Genomic DNA, 17,321 nt, shown 5'->3' with positions numbered 1-17,321 from the left:
GTAGGGAAATAACAATGACACAATTTCCTCTTTTCATCACCACTGTATGTGAGCTGGTGTGAAGGTTGCCTGTTCTCAATGGTTCTTTTACAGTACAGCAGTACATGCTGAAATGCAAAGCTTTTTTCACTCATGTCTGCCACAGAGACCTGAAAATTTTTCTTGGCGATCATTTTCATTCCCGAATGAAAGATCACTTTAATTTCTGTGTGTGTTTCAGGTTTGCTCGGTGCCCCAGAAGGTTTTCATACTCTCAGTACAGTAGCTATTCCCTGAGTTCTGTGCAGAATGTGGAGCAGGATTCTTGACCATTGATGTTGTCCCAAATGTGGGCTTATTCACCCAGTGTGCAATAAGCCCTCCTCGCAAACAGAGTTGAGATACTCTTATATTCATATTTGCACAAAGGTGGCTGCAAGAGGATAGTTCCACAAAGCACCTCAGTCTGTCAGCTGTCCACGTCTATACATTTCACACAGTGAAAATTCAGTGTGTTCTTACATTCTCTTGTCTCTGTTTAAAGACACAGAATATATTTATATATACACATGTTCCATGAGTAAGATCCAGATGGTCTCTTTTATAAGCCTTCTACCTCTCCTCAAGGTCTGTCAACTTGTAAGGAAACACTGTTTTTCCTTGCTACATGCAATTCTAAACTCAAGATTTTCAAGCTTTCACACAAAGAGCCCTTTACAAAATCTTAACTTCTTAATTTCTGGATAGCAACATTTGTATTCCATCTAGTCTGGTAACAGAGTTCTGCTACTTCTCCTGCTTAAGTCTGAAATACAGTGGTAAAACTAGAGTGATAAAACATCTAGCAAACTACTTGTATGTTAAATGTCTAGTTTTAATTTCAGTATATTCTTCACATGACCAAATATCTGCACTTCTTGCACTTGTTTCTTTTCCAATTGCAGGCTTGACCATATTAATTTCCTTGCTGTCATGCTATTGAAAGAAAAATTAAATTTTCCACATCTTTAAAATGAAACGAATCAAAGGATGGGAACTTTGGTGTAAATAATAAGGAATGTTTTGCAAAGTTTTGTCAGACTTACTGAAAATGTAAGTTTTCTTGTACAAATGCGATGCCCTCACAGAACTCGGTCATTGTAAAAATGCTGTTATCTGTCATTACCTGAAGGTTTTAAGGAAAAGGGAAAAACAAAGCAGCATACTGTTAGATTTTAAAGGTACACTGTGAAGGAAGTCTTAAAGCCTATAAGCTCTGATTAGTCAAGAACACTCTTTGAAAGCTGTGCCATCAAGTAGGCTTTCTAATTCAGCATTTGTTTTAATAGATAACCATTGCAGACAAGGAGATTGTCCCTAGATAATTATTTAGTAAAATACCACAGAACACATCTGGGACTGACTTGTCAAATTTGGAGTTTTATGGGTCTGTTTTGTTTTGTCTTCATTGCACTTCAGCGTGCAGCAGTGGCACCTTTAAGTGTGTGAATATCGAATCTGCTTTTGAGTTCTTAAAGTCGGGGAAATACTACGTTAAAATATTTACAAATTGAAAGGCCACAGTTGTAATTAAAAAGAATTAGGAAAGGCTTGTAAAGAAAATACATTCAGGTTCCTTTTACATACCTGGTAATAAATAACATGTTACTAAAGCTTTGTGTGTATTTTGCCCATACCAGATTCTTTTTAGATTTGCAGTTCAATACTTTAGCATCATCTTAGAAAAGACAGAGAATTTGATAGTCTTCCAGAAAGGAGGATGCATAAACACGGCTATAAGGGCTTTAAGTTCTTGGCTTGGCTCACCTCTTGAGCTGAGGTGAGCACACCCTCCATGCTCTTCTGTATTGGAGGACAAACACTTCATGTCTTGGAGCTCTTGTAGCTCTCACACTGGAAATCAGGACAGCTACAAACAACTGTGTTAACTGTGTTCATATCCATAGCTACTCTGTTGAATCACTCTTCTCTACATCATGCTTGCTTGCTGTAGGGAACCATCCAATCTACAATTCGGGAAGAAGCAGAAATTCACTTTCTGTATGCATATTTCAATTATTCAGGTGGTAATTTAATCACATTGCTTTATCAATTTAATTATAGCTGGGGTTCTAAACTTTGTTTCAGGATGTCTTTCATATACCATTTCATACTGATTTACAACCTTTCAGTCTGTAAGATACATATATATCTTACTAGCTGGGGTTTTGGGTGTATTGTGTGACAGTGTCAGTCTTTATCTGCAGCTGTGTTACAGAATACAAAACAGGTATTATTCAAACAAAAGTTTCCTTAGTGTAGGAACAGGTAAAATTTCCCCTTTGTCTTTCTGAAACTAGAAACTGAATTTCAAACACCAGCATGAAGAGCTGTTTAAAATTTAAATGTGTAGTTTCACTGTTTCGTGATGTTTCTTCAAGCTGGGTATTGGTAACCTACTGTAAGGTGAAATCTCATGGTTCATTGTTTTCCTTGTGACTATTGTGTTACAGTTCTGGATGAAAATTATGGTTTATTCGTGTTTCCAGCTACCTTCTGTCCTTGTTTTCTTAGTTGCCACCAGTACAACACAGCTAAATAGCTACTGTGCTGGTATTTTAGAGGGACAGTAAGCACCCCTGGAAAATTCCCCAAGAGTGTGTCTAGGTGAAGGTGAAACACATGCAACCAATGATTAGCTGTGGAAAAGCTTTAGTGAACTCTCTGATATCAATTAGACACTGAGGAAAACTTGTGCTACCCAAAAGCAACTACTGAAAGCAGAACAGGAAAGTGGCGGCTTAAAATTAAGTAAAGGAGGTTTGAGTTCATCAGTTCTAGTAACCTTGAACAAACTTGGTCTTGTCCAGACAAAGTACCTGCTCAGTTGGTTCTGCAGCTGGATTTCTGCTTACAGTAATAGAGAAATGAGTGCTGAAGGTCAAGCTGGAAATTGGGTTTTGTGGCATTTTCCTAGATCATGGGAGCTGTCCCTCTGAGAATGGGGTTACAGGATACTGCTACTATCTCTAAGCCAAAACCAGTTGACACTTGGTAAAGCAGGTGTGCTGGGTACCATCATCTCCCACATGAATTCATATACTCAGCTAAAAACCAGTTAAACACATTCTTCATAGAGAGACATAGAACTATTTGTTCAGCTGTCCTTGCTGCAGTGCAAGCTGGAGAGCTGTCATAGCCAGAGAGGTGTTGTCCCTTAGGACTGGCTTAATTTCACCAATTCCAATTGTTGTTGGAAGTTGTTTTCAGTAGCTTTATTACATTTTCATAGCACGTTTACTGTATATCTCCACATCTGGAAGGTTAGGCACTTTCTGATCATGACTATTTAACCTAGAAACACTATTTAACATCATTAGCATAAACAGAAAATTGACATGTTTTTCTGACAGCTTTCGTCTATATCATATGAAGAGTTATGTAACACATCACAATCACAAGTAAGATACTTTGGATGAAAGCTTAGAAACTGCCCTTGTCAAAAGTGTACAGGAAGTTTGGGGGGGAATTAAAATCTTAGAGATCTTTTGAAGTAGTAAGATTGAAGTTTCTATTCTAAAATATTTATCTGCTTCCAGCTACTGGGTCCAACTTTACTGCTGTTCTGTAGGCTGAAAGTTATTGTTTGTTTCTTTTATAGTACTGGTACCTACCTGAAACCCTTATAGCCTTGTGGAATAGGGTATTGTGCATGAAGAACTAACTGCTTGTTTGTTATGTTAGAAAATATTACAGATGTGAGAGGATCCCAGTTTAGTGAAATGGAAGCATTAGCAGGGCTAAACTGTGACTTTACACTACAGTAACACTCTTGAATGAAGAAGAGCTGCAGTATATTGTGAAGTTTAGGATTAGAATGGAAAACTTGTGGGTATTTTTGCTTAACCTCCCCAAACCCTGAGAATTTACACTTTTATGGAAAAATACTAGTCTGCCGATTGAACACTTTATGTAAGAAAAGAAAAATGGAAACATGATAGCAAAAACTAAAACAACCCCAAACCCAAAAAAATAGCTAAAAAATTTAAGTTATATTTGCTATTTATAGAGTTGTTCCACTAGAGGGTGGCAGTGTCTTTCTTTTGGCACAAGACTGTGCCTGCAGTATCTTTTCAGTATGGGCTGCTTTGTGTGTGCATGTTGATAGTAACAGAGTGTATAAAAGAAGAATGGTGAGTTAATACGATATCTAGAACATGTATCAGTATTATAGTTCTTACTGTAGGCTTTTCTATTTCAGATTATTTATGTTTGGATCCTATGAAAGAGAAGCAAACGTTCATTGCACAATGGAGCTGAGCAGTAATGTTTGGAAAGAAAGATCAAGAAGTTCTATTAAAACGGTAAAAAAGGGTATAATCTTTGCATATTGCAGTATTTCTTATGCAGTATTTCTTACATTGTCTAGGAAGAGTATATCTTTGGACAATAAAATGGGTGGTTATGGCAGAACATCCTGAAAACATAAGTTATTTACTATTTAATCCAAAGTATTTCACTGTTCAGTTGACACTGATAACATGTTCAGTTATCACAGCTGTGCTTGAAAATGTACCTGGTTTGTGTATGTTGTCAGTTGTCCATCTGCTTTAAAACAAATAGTGTAAAATAAGTGTTCTTATAGTCCTGTTATATTTGGGTGGGGTGATGTTTAGAAAACGGTAAGATATATGTCTTTCACTGGCCAGTACTGTTCTGAGGGGAGTGTTGAAGACAAGCAGGATCAGAGGGTAGCTCGTGATGTGACTTCCTCCTATTCCCCTGCATTTTGTCAAAATGTAGGCAATTGACATAGATGTCTAACTTTTTGTAGAGTGTATGAATCCTTCCCTGCCTGCTAAAGAAAAATACTTTCACAAGTGTCTGCAAATATGGAAAGTATTGGTGATACTGTAAGTTCATCAAATCCTAGAATGGTTTAGGACCATAAAAGGTCATCTAGTTCCAACCCCCTGCCACGGGCAGGGACACCTTCCACTAGAGGAGGTTGCTCCAAGCCCCTGTGTCCAACGTGGCCTTGAACACTGCCAGGGATGGGGCAGCCACAGCTTCTCTGGGCACCCTGTGCCAGCGCCTCAGCACCCTCACAGGGAAGAGCTTCTGCCTCAGAGCTCATCTCAGTCTCCCCTCTGGCAGGTTAAAGCCATTGCCCTTGTCCTGTCCCTACAGGCCCTTGTCCAAAGCCCCTCTCCAGGTTTCCTGGAGCCCCTTTAGGCACTGGAGCTGCTCTGAGGTCTCCCCTACGCCTTCTCCAGGCTGCAAAAGCCCAGCTTTCTCAGCCTTTTACTGATTATCATACTTGATAACATGAGTTTACCAACATACAGCCTATAAATTGCCCTGTAAATCTCATCCTAGAATGAGAGATAGCTCAGGATGTTTTGCTTTTTCTTCAAACAAGAGGTGCAATGTATGAAAGGCCTTTCAGTTTCACATTTGTGTGATATTGTGGTAGTCATCAAATTGAATTGGGCTTATGCTGAGCAGTAAGTAATGTGCTTATTGAAAAAAACCCAAGAAGCTTAAAGATGACTTTAACAGTTGGTTTTGTAAAAAGAAATCACTGTAACAAAATCAATGTCCTGCATTTTACCCTCTGCTGTATTAGTGCAACCAGCTTAAGCCATGTGCCTTTGTTATATCTGACTGGAGTTGTGTTTGGACACCAGCACTGTTTTCCACTGGAAGAATCCAGAATTTCACCATCTTGCTCAGTTTCTGCAATTACATTCCACTTTGCATTGTTTTTAAAACTCCTCATGACAAATTACACTGTTTTCAGCTTACTGCTTATTATGTCTTGCCAAAAAGTGTATGGCTGAGCAATGGGCAGAAAGCTTCTTTTTGTTGTTTTAGCTGCTGTATTCTTAGTTGAAATACTTGAAGGGAGGATAGCAGTTTGCCTGTGCTCTGAGAAGAACCTGTAACACTGGATGGCAGTTAGCTTTCTGAAGTATGGCACCACCAGAGGTGATGGCAGAAAGCCTTCCAGTGGTCCCAAGAGAAATTCCAGAGTTAGCTTAACTAGACTTCATTGAAACAGTAGGCAAGAGGTAGATTTGAGTAATTGATTTTCATACCTTTTTGTTTAAACTGGTGTATGCAGCAGTTTTAGATTTTGTTTAACCTTTTCTAGTTTGTTTTAATCTAAAGGTTTCAGCCTCCTTGCATGATCACATAAGGATAAGGTGGGAGCAATTCAGCCTTAGTAGTCTGGCCTGTTCAGAGTCTTAACCTTTTCCTAATAACAATAATAATAAGCAATACTGCCAGTGTTAAAAACAAAACCAACAAAACGATCGACCAACACCCCCACATCTCCCCAAACTCAGCAACAACAAAAAACCCAAACAATTTTGGGATCTGAACCTGATCCCGCTAATACTTACTCATGTGAATGACCCTTAGAATAAGCTGTGTATGAAACCAGGATCTTCAGGGTTGATGCTCTAGCAGTGAAGGTATAAAAGTGTCAATACACTGATTTACTATTAAGTTTCTCTGGACAAATTAGTTTGTGTTTTAGATAATTTCGAATAGCAATATTGGAATAAAAGGAAAGAAAAAATACTCTGCAGACAGCGTGGCACTGGTGTGTTTGTGACAGCAGATGGCAGTAGGACTAATCTCATGGAAGGTGAGTGGCTCCTTTTCAGAACTACAGAGAAGTGCTCAGGGTGGGGCTCTCAAGAACTCCATCTTCTGTTTCAGCATCTAAAATGAAATGGCAGGTTATATAAATATCTTAATGCTTAAAAATATCTTTGAAAATCTGTCCTTCAGTGTACAGAAGGGTTTTCTATGTGTCTGTGTTGCAGCCCTTCATTAAGCATTGTTCAAACACTACTTTCCAGCAAGCAGACACAACGTGATCTGAGTTGCTGCATCTCTTGCTCTGCTGCCTGTATGAAAAATTCTCTGTGCTCAATCACCTTGAACTTTAGACCACTAAATAGGCAACCTAATATTAAGATCCTGCTTTTGACAATCTTGATATGGTAGACTCTGGAAACTGAAAATTAACAACTTGCAGGACTATTTTTTGCATACTGAACACATCCAGTGAAATCATGGCAGTCTCTTTTCCTTAGGAAGTCAGATTAAATGTGCAAGTTAAGTTACAAAAGTGGTAGAACATCTCTGAGTGGCAAGAGTATTGCCAGAGATCCTCAACAAAATCAGTTTTGCTAACACACTAAACACTGGGTCCTAGTTAACTGTGTGAAATAGTTTAATAGGAAGTTAGAAAAAACATTGTGATACTTTCCAAACAAAAAGTTTACTTCTATGTTCAACTGTGATTTTTAGCTCTAATGCAGTTTTAACCATAAGGCAGCTGATGGCAATACTCAATATCTTTCTAATATAATGTCTTCCTTCTAATGCTCGTATGTGCAATAATCATTTGAGGCAAAGCTGAGAGGATGAATAACAGCTTCCAAAACTACAGAGGAGAAATGGTAGACTAAGTTGAAGTGAAAAGTAGAAAGATGTGTTCTGGTTTAAAAGCAACTAATAAAGAGCCTCGCATAGGCATGACAGTGCATCCTCTGATTCAGACTGTTCTACAATGCTCCTGAGGAAAATTCTCATAACTTCCTGTACTTCCTGGCATTTGCATTCTTTTTGTTAGTAGTAGTGATAACAGATTAGACAGGTTTAATACTTCATAATGAATTTTGGCGAGACTTTAATCTGATCCCATTATTTATGGAATATTAGTAGGTGTCAAAATGGGTTTTGAATAAAGATGCCATGTTATTGAATGTATCTAGGGCATTATTGAAGTGTCTGTTATAATACAAAGGTGTGTCAGGCTTCTGTTTATCAAATTAATCTGAAACACTGATAAGACTTCAGAATTGGCACATTCCCATGTGTCACGTGAACATTCATAAATATCTCAATTAGTAGTACATGCTGTTGGAATTAACATTAATCATTGCATTGCTATGCAATACTTTTGTATGGATAGGATGTCGTAATTAGCATTAGCAGCATTAGATTACTAGACAGGTATTCTTTGGCTAACTGATTAGATATGTCTTAATAATTAGGTATATGTTTGTAGATATTAAATGGAGGCTGTGTCATAAATGTGAGTGGTCATCAATATGAGATTGATTTCTACAAACAAAAAAGGACTGTTCTGTTTTTCCTTCGGACACATCTGTTCAGTGTGGACCCGTAGCCTTGTTACACTTGGTGAGAATCTTGCTGCTGACTTTACCTATGCCGACACTTTACGTAGTGGGGTGAAAGAAAACCATAATTTTTCAGCAGTAACTGAAGTTGCTCTATGAATAAAAGGACAGTAGAGTCTGTCTGTCTTAAAAGTGGAAGAAGAATGGACATAAAAATGACCTTGAAGTAGGATTAACAGAGACCTGAGGCAGCTTTGCAGCTCTAAGTACCCCTTACATTGACTATGCGGTGCCCTGACTGCCATATGGATGCTCAGCTGTCCCAAGTGTGGCAAGTGCCGGTGCTTTCCTCTGGTTCCAGCACTGTGGAAAAGAAAGAATCAAGAGTATAGTTGTACAGAAATGTTTCTTAGGGTCTTCTCTGCAAATCTAGGTTGTCATGTTGCCTTTCTTTAGGTACTGATTTTTATGCCAGATTAATTCATTTTCTACAAATTGTAGAAACTATTGCAAATAGACTAATACTCATGATGTACAGACTCGAAACAGTTTGTGCTTTTTTCATTGGTTGTGTGAATGTAAAGTAATGGGCGAGAGATGCTCAACTGCAGAACAGAATTCTAAGTTTTCTCTTGAGTCTTTCTTTTTTGGTATAAATTCAGGAGCTCAAGAAAATAGTTATCAATCTTGAAATAATCTAGTTAAGAAAAACATGAGGAGACAACTTTAAACTCTGGTTTCAACTAATACATTGAGGTAGGAATAGGCACAGGTTCATATTCCTAAAGATAGGAAGTGTGAGGCTTTTTGTTGGTGGTTTTTTTCTATGTTTCTGGAAACCCTTTCTGTAAATACTAACTTTAGCAATGCAAAAACTGCATTTCATATTCTGCAAAGTAAAAATTGCCATCTAAAAAAACCACATCTAGTAGCCTATGGGATTTACTTTTGCAGCAGTTGTCTCAGGAGCTCACCGATGTTCTCTGAAGTAACCTAATAATAGAATGAATTAAAGAATTCAGGTAAGTATCCCACCAGTTTTTTAGGAATTCTACATGGCATTTTTTGCAGTTCATTCTGAGCATAGTGGTCAGCACTGGAGTAACTGAAGGGGAAGACATTATTGCACTCTAAATTTGTGCAAGCATACACATACATAGGCCGTGATCTCCGCTTCTTTTGGTGAGGTTGTCTTGATGGATATTGCCTTTTACTGGTAAATGTAATGGTAACTTGGAAATTGCTGTAGGCAGGTTAGTTAGAACCTCTATAAAAAACAAAGCAATATTTCTCAGCCTTTCATAAAGCTGAATTTCCTTTATCATGGAAGGTGTTCCAGCACTGTAACATAGGAATGTAAAATGAGAAATAATGTAAATCAAATCTAGCACCTTCTGAAATGAGTTGCCTGAAGGTACTAAACGATAATGTCAAAATTTAAAGCGACTGTGAAGCGTTAATTTGTAAATACATGGAGTTAACTGCCTTACAGTTGGCATTTCAGTGTGCTTTTTGAACAGGCTGCCATTTCAGCATTTAATCCTGTCAAAAGAAAGGAGGATTAAAGCAAGAGAAGCTTTTTGAAAATGTCACTTTTTATGAAAATTCATGATCTTGTAAAATTTGATAATATTTGTAAAGACAATGGGGAATAGTTCTGAGATTTGTGCCTTACATAATATTCTGTAATCCGTCTTTCAAATAAACTTGAAGGCCATGAGGATTTTTTCGGTCTCATACTAAACGTTTAAGCTTTTTGACTTGGGGCTTCAGAAAGCTTTTCTGTGATTTAATGAGAGACCTTCTGTGCAAGTGCACTGTAGTTCTTCACTGCTCAGAGACTATTGAACATGAACATTAAAACCCCCCCACTAACAGCTTTTATTTTGTAGTGTGTGTATATTCAGATAGTTGTTTAGAACCAGATGTCATCACTCTAGTCACAGCCTGACCTGATGCTTCTTGTGTCATTCTAAATCATTTAGAAGCTATCATGCACTGCATCTTGGGCACGCATTGCCCTCACCTGGGACAGCTAGAAAGCAGAGCTTACTACAACAGCTTTGGGTATGGCAACAGTCAGTACTAAATACATCATGTGCAACCAAGTTTGCAGCTTTCCTTACATGCACCTTCTTTCTCCTTATGTCCAAGCTTGAAGTTGTGCTCCTTCCCAGCCTTCCCTGGAGTGCTGCAGAGGTTGACCACTTGCAATGAATCTTACTTGCTGAGTTTCAAATTCAGAATACTAGATGAGAAGATTAATGGGTAAAATAACTTGAGTGAATGTGTAATGAGCAGGGTCTTAATGCTCTGTCTGTGCATATGCTTCCCCATCCCCAGCTATTCCTCTAAGAGCTGACATAAGAACTCATCCATGGTACTCAGACTTAAGAAGAGTTGTTCTTCTACAGCCAGATACTTGTCTTCTATAGTGAAATGTCTGTTTTGAAGCTGCTTAGCTCCAGTCTAAATCTCCATAAGATTTTGTAAGTGAGTTGTTGGGCAGGTGCCATTGGTGATACTCTTTATTCAGTTGAGGTCTTCCAAGTTGATGTGTTGCAGTGTGGTAGTGGCCTGCTCCTGATTTATCAGAAAGAGCCACGGAAAAGGCACAAGCCTTTTAGATGGCTAAGTTGGGTGACCTTTGTAAAACCTTTCTGTATTACTGTTCTAGGACAAAAAAATATATGAAACATCAGGCTTGATCGGGGATTAGTTCTGTTCTTTTAATTTTTGTTTTATTACAGAGCTGGCAACATTCATTTTTGCTGTGTTTTGATTTTTTTTCTTTCTTTGAAGGTTACTCATGTAATAACCAACCTGTAACACAGAATCTTTGAGTTACCTTTTAGTTGTCTATCTTCCATATCCTCCTAATAGCACCCAGCTTGAACAGCAGTTGTAAGCTTTTCTTATCATACTTTTTAACTTACAACTTTGTATTTAAAATATAAGACTATGAAGTAATCACTAAATTATGTCTTAAAAATGCTTGTAAAAGCTAAGAAACCCTGTCTTTGTGTCACTAGATGTGGTGCTGAGGACTTGTTTTTTGTATTCTTGTCATCTGTTCCACTGCGTGTCCAAATATTGGATGCAGGAAAGAGTTTAAGTAGTTTTTACAGCATCTGTGTTTCTCATTTGCAAAGAAATTGATTTACAGTGATAGCTGATCTTGCTAAATAAATAGATGGCTGATGCATGAAAGCTAACTTTGTTTGCATAAACAGTATGGCCTATTGTAAGAGAGATAACAGTGTTCTATTGACCAGAATAAACAAAGTGGTTTCTGGGTAATTCAGTATATTCCTGGAATGACTTTCCTAAACCATTTTGTTACATCCTATTGCAAAGTTACATGGCCAGATGAGTCAGGAGCTCAGTTTGGAGGCTGCTGCACATGACTGGAGTGGATGGGAGGGACGTATTTAAACACACAATCACCTTTGGGGAAAAATAAGCTGTTTTCATACCTGTTTGTCTTTTGTTTTCCTTTTCAATCTTCCTGTTTACTTTTAAAATCTATTTTCTCAGAGCACTTTTATAAAAGTTAACCTTTTAACATACTAGGTTTTTTCTTCTCAGCTTAAGAGTTTGGGATCTCTTCCTACTAAGGATGTAGTAATTGGATTGAAACTAATTTACTCATTTATATGGATTTTAGTGATGTGATAGTGTTTCCCTACCAAATCAGGAGCTTGCCAAGTAAACTGTTGGGCATGTTGAAAACTCTTTCCTCCCACTCATGAACAGTTAAATCTCTCAAATCAACAAAGAAGGGAGCCTGTGTTTGAATGTTTAATTACAGAACAAAAGTGTCTTTTCAGGTTGTAACAACACAAAGAAGGGTTGTGTAGAAAGCCTTGGAAAAAGGGCCTATGCCTGTGAGTAAAATACTTGTTAAGAAACAGTGAGGTACTGTCACTTAGTGCTCATATGTCCTCCTAAACCTAGTTAACTTCTGAAACCTGTACGAGGCATGTAGGAGTTTGACAAATGACAAAGTTTTAGGGGTATTCACTTCTGACTTCAAGTTGCTCAGTGGGAACTTGTCTAGTTCCACAAGTAGTTCATCATGTGGAAGTTCATCTTGCAATTAAGGAACTAAAAATGACACTGTAGTTTCTGCAGATTGTTAAAGGATAGGTAAGTGCTTGTATTTATTGCAGAACCACTGATACTTAACTTCTGATCCCTGATGCCTTCAGCAATCTGGTATTGCCTTTGGTTCTTAGTATAGGTAAATTATCTGTTTAGTGAGAAGATGATGAAAGTAATATATGTTCTCTTGGTTCCTTGTGATTTATGCAGTTGCTCTGCCTGTCTGTTTGAAAGTGACTTTGCACCTGGAAATATTTTGGATAACTTATCCCTCTTTCAAATGTGATTGAACTTGGTTTAAGTCTCAAACAAAAAGATTTTCCTGAAACTAAAGAGCTCTAGAGGTGGAAAGGTATGAAAATGGCACCTCCAAGTCAAACAGTGACAGAATGTTGGTGCTAAGGTGTGTGGGAAGCTGGTAACTCCTGGCACCACAAGTGTAGCTTGGTGTGAGCTAAGGAGTATGAAGGGAAGAGGAAAGCTTATTGGGCAAGTTGCTTTGGATGCCTTAGTTTAGCTTCTCATAAAATGGCTTTGTATAGAAACTTTATCATTAATAGAAGGAAACTCAACTGTTTGGTTCTGATTGTCATTTATACTAGCTACATTACATTAGCTTAAACAAAAGCATAATCAGGTTAAATACCAGGAATAAATCTGGAATTGAGATTTCTTAAAATATCCTTAATATATATAACATGATAATAAATCATTAGCATTAGTGATTTAACTAATAAACCTCCATTCTTTAATGTAGATCTTTGCCCTTCTAAAGGGACAGAAATGATTTTTTATGCACCATAAGTAATTGATATCTAGTGGTCTTAAATTTTGCGGTTCAAGAGTCAAAATTTAGGCATAGAAACTACTGAGTGAGTGGAAAGGAAGCCTTTACTTTTGGGGGAGGAATTCCTTATTCTGAGTACACTCTAATGTAGCTATGTTTATGAAGTCAGATGAGCTAAATAGTTCAGATTCTTGGAATTAAGCTAATGCAGTATTGTTGCACTGTCATGTCATACCTTCCTAATAATAAATAATGTAGTTATTTAGCTGTTATTTTCCAGATATTTGGGGGTTTATTTCTTTTCTCCTTCAGTCACAAGTCAGAGCAGAAATTAAATGTTTGTCTCAGTGTTTTAAGTCTCTTCTAGGTCTAGTAAGGTGGAGCTCAACGCTTGGAGTCAACACAGAGTGAATGAGAATGGTGTTTGGAGTATTTATATACTGTCATTGTAATTTTCACTAGTTACAATACCATGGCTATTGTATGTCTGTAGAACAGCAGGAGTGAAGTCTTGCTTTGTGGGCAAAAGCTCATGTGATTCTTCTTGCTTTTCCTTAAGGGTGACCAAGCATTTAGAAAATACTTTCCATAATTTAAAAAAGAAAAATGTATAAGCAAGCATTTTGTAATGCAAGTGCAGTGCATGTTCTCCAAATGCAGTATAATGACAGCATAGAATCATAGAATAGTTAGGGTTGGAAAGGACCTTAGCATCATCCAGTTCCACCCCCCCTGCCATGAGCAGGGACACCACACACTAAACGATGTCGCCCAAGGCTCTGTCCAGCCTGGCCTTAAACGCCTCCAGGGTTGGAGCATTCACAACTTCCTTGGGCAACCTATTCCAGTGCCTCCAGTGCTCTATCCAGCAGATAGAAAAGAGAAAGTAATATGAGTGGGCAGCGTAGCTATTGCCCTGGAAAAGCCTTGAGGATGAAAACTGGAATTGCCAATTCCTGTCATACAAATGAAATGGCTAAAAGGTCATTGTGGTATATTAAGGTTAGATGTAGCAGAGTGATGCTTTGCAAAGGACACCTGCATATTGGAAGTAATCAGTAGTGAATCAGCATTAGAAAATGGAGCATTTCACTTAATGCAGTCTTTTAAAAAGCTCCCTCCATCAAAGTTTTGGTAAGATAAATAGAATCTTTGAACTATGAATGTCTTGACAAATAATTTAACCAAAAGTCTGTATCTTCAGATCTCTGCTTATGTCATCTGTTTCCATTTTTAAGCTGCGTGGTTTGGAACAAGTATCATGTCTGTGCAGCCTCAGATCCATTTGATATTAATTGAAGCTATAGATTTTCCCTTGCTGAAAGAAGAAAATAAAACCAAAAAAAACCCTTAGAAATCTGAAGTCAGTTTTGCAGAAAGAGTTTTTTTAATTATAAAAACATAGTTTTTCACATCTAAACAAATACAGAAATATTTTCACTTCATATATTTATAAATTGTGCATATATATAAGTACATGCACTTAATTATGTATAGATTTGTGTGTGTATGTATATATATAAAATGAAAAACATCAGTTGATCTATTTCAGCTAAATTTGAATGTAAGTCTCATGGAGAACAAGTTGACCATGCATTAAAAATACAAATACAATAAATAACCCCTGAGAAATTGGGTTGGGCTCATCTGAAGTTTGTCTGATGATAGACAAAAGAGTCAAGAAATACAGAGATGATGCTTATGAGAACTATCGCAGAAATCTGTTTCTATGTTCCTTGGTAGTTAAATCACACATCTGTGGGAGTATATTAAGAATAGGCTGTACAGCAGCTTGTAAACTGAAAATACAATCACTTTACATAACAATGTGAACTACATGTGAATTGAGCATAGGATTAGAGTGTTCATAACTTCGTAACACAAACACGTGGTCCATCTCCACTGTAATCTCCCCCCTTTCAGACCAGTGATTTCCACTGGTCTCAAATCAGATGCACATTTGTGATAAGCAGAGGTGAAAATACTGATGGTATATGATTGCATTGAACTAATTAAGTGTGTAACAACTAACTTGCTGAAATTTATATATTGCTGTTAATTCACATGGTGTTTCTGTGAAGTGTAGAGTCAAAGCCTTTGAGCTGTACAGCCTGTTCTTGGGGAATATGATAAACACCATGTGATAAAGGTGTTGATAAATGTACATAGTTATGTATGACATGCATTTAGTCATAATTTTTGCATCTGAGACCTGTAGATAAAGTTGTCCTCTCTGTGGATGCATATATATAAATACATGGTAAATGTATGAGCATAGCACAAACTGCATTGACAGTGGGATGCTTTGGCTGCCACCACATTAGTGAGTGGCTAAAGCCATGACCTCCAGACCATACACGTCATGGAAGTCTTACTGGGGTCTGCTTCTGGTCTGTCCTGGAGTTACCATGGGTTAGGAGGATATTCCCAGGTGTAGCTTCCTGTGGAGGGAATGCCCTTTGTGTTCTCCAGGAGCGTTTTGTAGAGTAGGTGGAGACCATGGCGGGGTTTTACTTCAAAAGCACCCACTTGATATGAGCTAAAACGTAAATATAGGCATATGCTTCCTTGAGCAACTGTTAAATTGCCAATTCCATTATCAGTGTCAGCTGGCTTGCTCCTCCTCTTTTGTCTCCTAAGTGAGCTGAAAAATACCCTGTAAAATTTGCTTTGTCACTGTCTTGCGTGTGCCACAGAGGTCTGTCTGCAAAAGGTCATCAAGCATTTTTTTTCTGTTCATGGGGTGCGTAATGAAGAAGTAACTGAGGAGTTGTAGCTTGGGTTAAACCTCACCTCCTGTGTGGTGGCAGGGAGATGGGTTGGTTGGGTTTGGGTTTAGGGGCAGTAGTTTAGGTTATGCAGTAAGGCTGATGCCAAAGTCCTTTTGTGTAAAGGGCTAAAGATCATGGAAAGAAAGCATTCACATGTCAGCACAGGAGGAAAAAAACAAACTTGGAGGACTCTGGCTGCCTGTATATGAAGTATTTGAGAAGAGGGATCTGTGGGCAAGACAGGCTGGATCTGATACATACGTCCCAAATCCCATAAAATAGCTCAGAATGGAAACGAAACAGTAGTGATGATGTGCGGTAATTATATTCTTCTGTCTAGCTAACTTGATTTCTTGTGATACCTAAAATGAAGCATCTACACTTGCCTTGGTAATTGTTTGTTACGTCTTTAACTGTTGCTTTACTTTGGTGGAGTGAAGTCTAGTGCTGAGTATTGATGCGATGAGAATTTTGAGGGTGCTCCTGAGTTTTCTTAGCTGTCATATCCATTAAAGTACAGGGAATTTAAGGAAGAGGTAGGAGTGAGTGTGTTTGTTGGCAGGGTTGGTTTTGTAGTTTCAAGGCTGATAGGAACATGCCTGAATTGCAGGCACACAGTTTGGACCTGGAGAAGTCTTTCCACTTAGGGTAGGGTAAGATGAGTTAGGAGTGTAATACTGTACTCTGTGTTCAGCATGGGAGCTTAGGAAGGCCAGGGCAGGAGTCTTGGTAATTAAGCATCCCTGTTAGCAAGGAAAAACAAGGAATTCAGGAAAAAGGGTTCAGTTAGCTAGAATTTCTTTGAAAGCTTCCAGTAAAGAAAATACCCTAAATGCTAGGAATTATGTTCCTTAACCAAACCAGTTTTCTAAGAAGCACTTAGAAATGTCATATTTGTTAATTATTAAAGCAGAAAGCAGGCACAGTAGTGAGGCAGAACAAATAATGACTTAGCTTGGTGCAGGAGACCAGGTGTGGTGATGAATAACTGCATCAATTCAGCTGCATAAACAGAGAGCAGAGGATGTATGACAAGAATAATACTACCAACAAAGTAATAGGAGTACTAAGGTCATGGGAGTAGAGCAGCTGTAAATAGTTGGCTAGTGTGGGATCTTTAAAGTGCCTTGTTAGTGTATGTTATCTGTAGGTTATAGAAACTCCCAGGAAATGTGTTGTGGAACTATCAGAAACATTAAACAGCTGGCTTCAGGAGGAAAATTGGTTAGCTTTCAAGCATTTCTTCATATATGTATATCAAAAAAAAAGTATATATGTGAAGAAAGATATATTTATATAATTCCAAATAAGACTTAAATGATATCTGCACAAGGTATCTGTTTGGTTATTAGACTAGAGTCGGAGTGATTCAGAACGAAGAGACCTCTGGAGGTAACCTGGTCTCAGGGAGGGAGGGCAGCAGAACTATCTGGACTATTTTTGACTAAAAGTAATTCATAAAAAGAGTGCTTTAGTCACGAGACCAGTCTAGGACTACTGCTATAGGGATGGCTTCAGATGGAGTAAAATTTGCAT

General features: G+C 37.9%; 1 protein-coding gene across 1 annotated transcript in view; it reads left to right on the top strand.

The window, feature by feature from the left end:
• PDZD8 (PDZ domain containing 8) overlaps nucleotides 1-17,321 on the top strand; it is a gene marked incomplete at its 5' end in the record, with an annotated part of 60,020 nt that overhangs the window by 21,006 nt on the left and 21,693 nt on the right. Inside the window, one exon of the mRNA XM_010022348.1 lies at nucleotides 4,220-4,322. Coding sequence (XP_010020650.1) covers nucleotides 4,220-4,322 — 103 coding nt within the window. The remainder of the gene's footprint in view (nucleotides 1-4,219; nucleotides 4,323-17,321) is intronic.

This window comes from Nestor notabilis, unplaced genomic scaffold (assembly GCF_000696875.1).
Source record: "Nestor notabilis isolate BGI_N333 unplaced genomic scaffold, ASM69687v1 scaffold16089, whole genome shotgun sequence".
NCBI classification, from domain to species: Eukaryota; Metazoa; Chordata; class Aves; order Psittaciformes; family Psittacidae; genus Nestor; species Nestor notabilis.
This window is presented reverse-complemented; position numbering and strand designations above follow the sequence as displayed.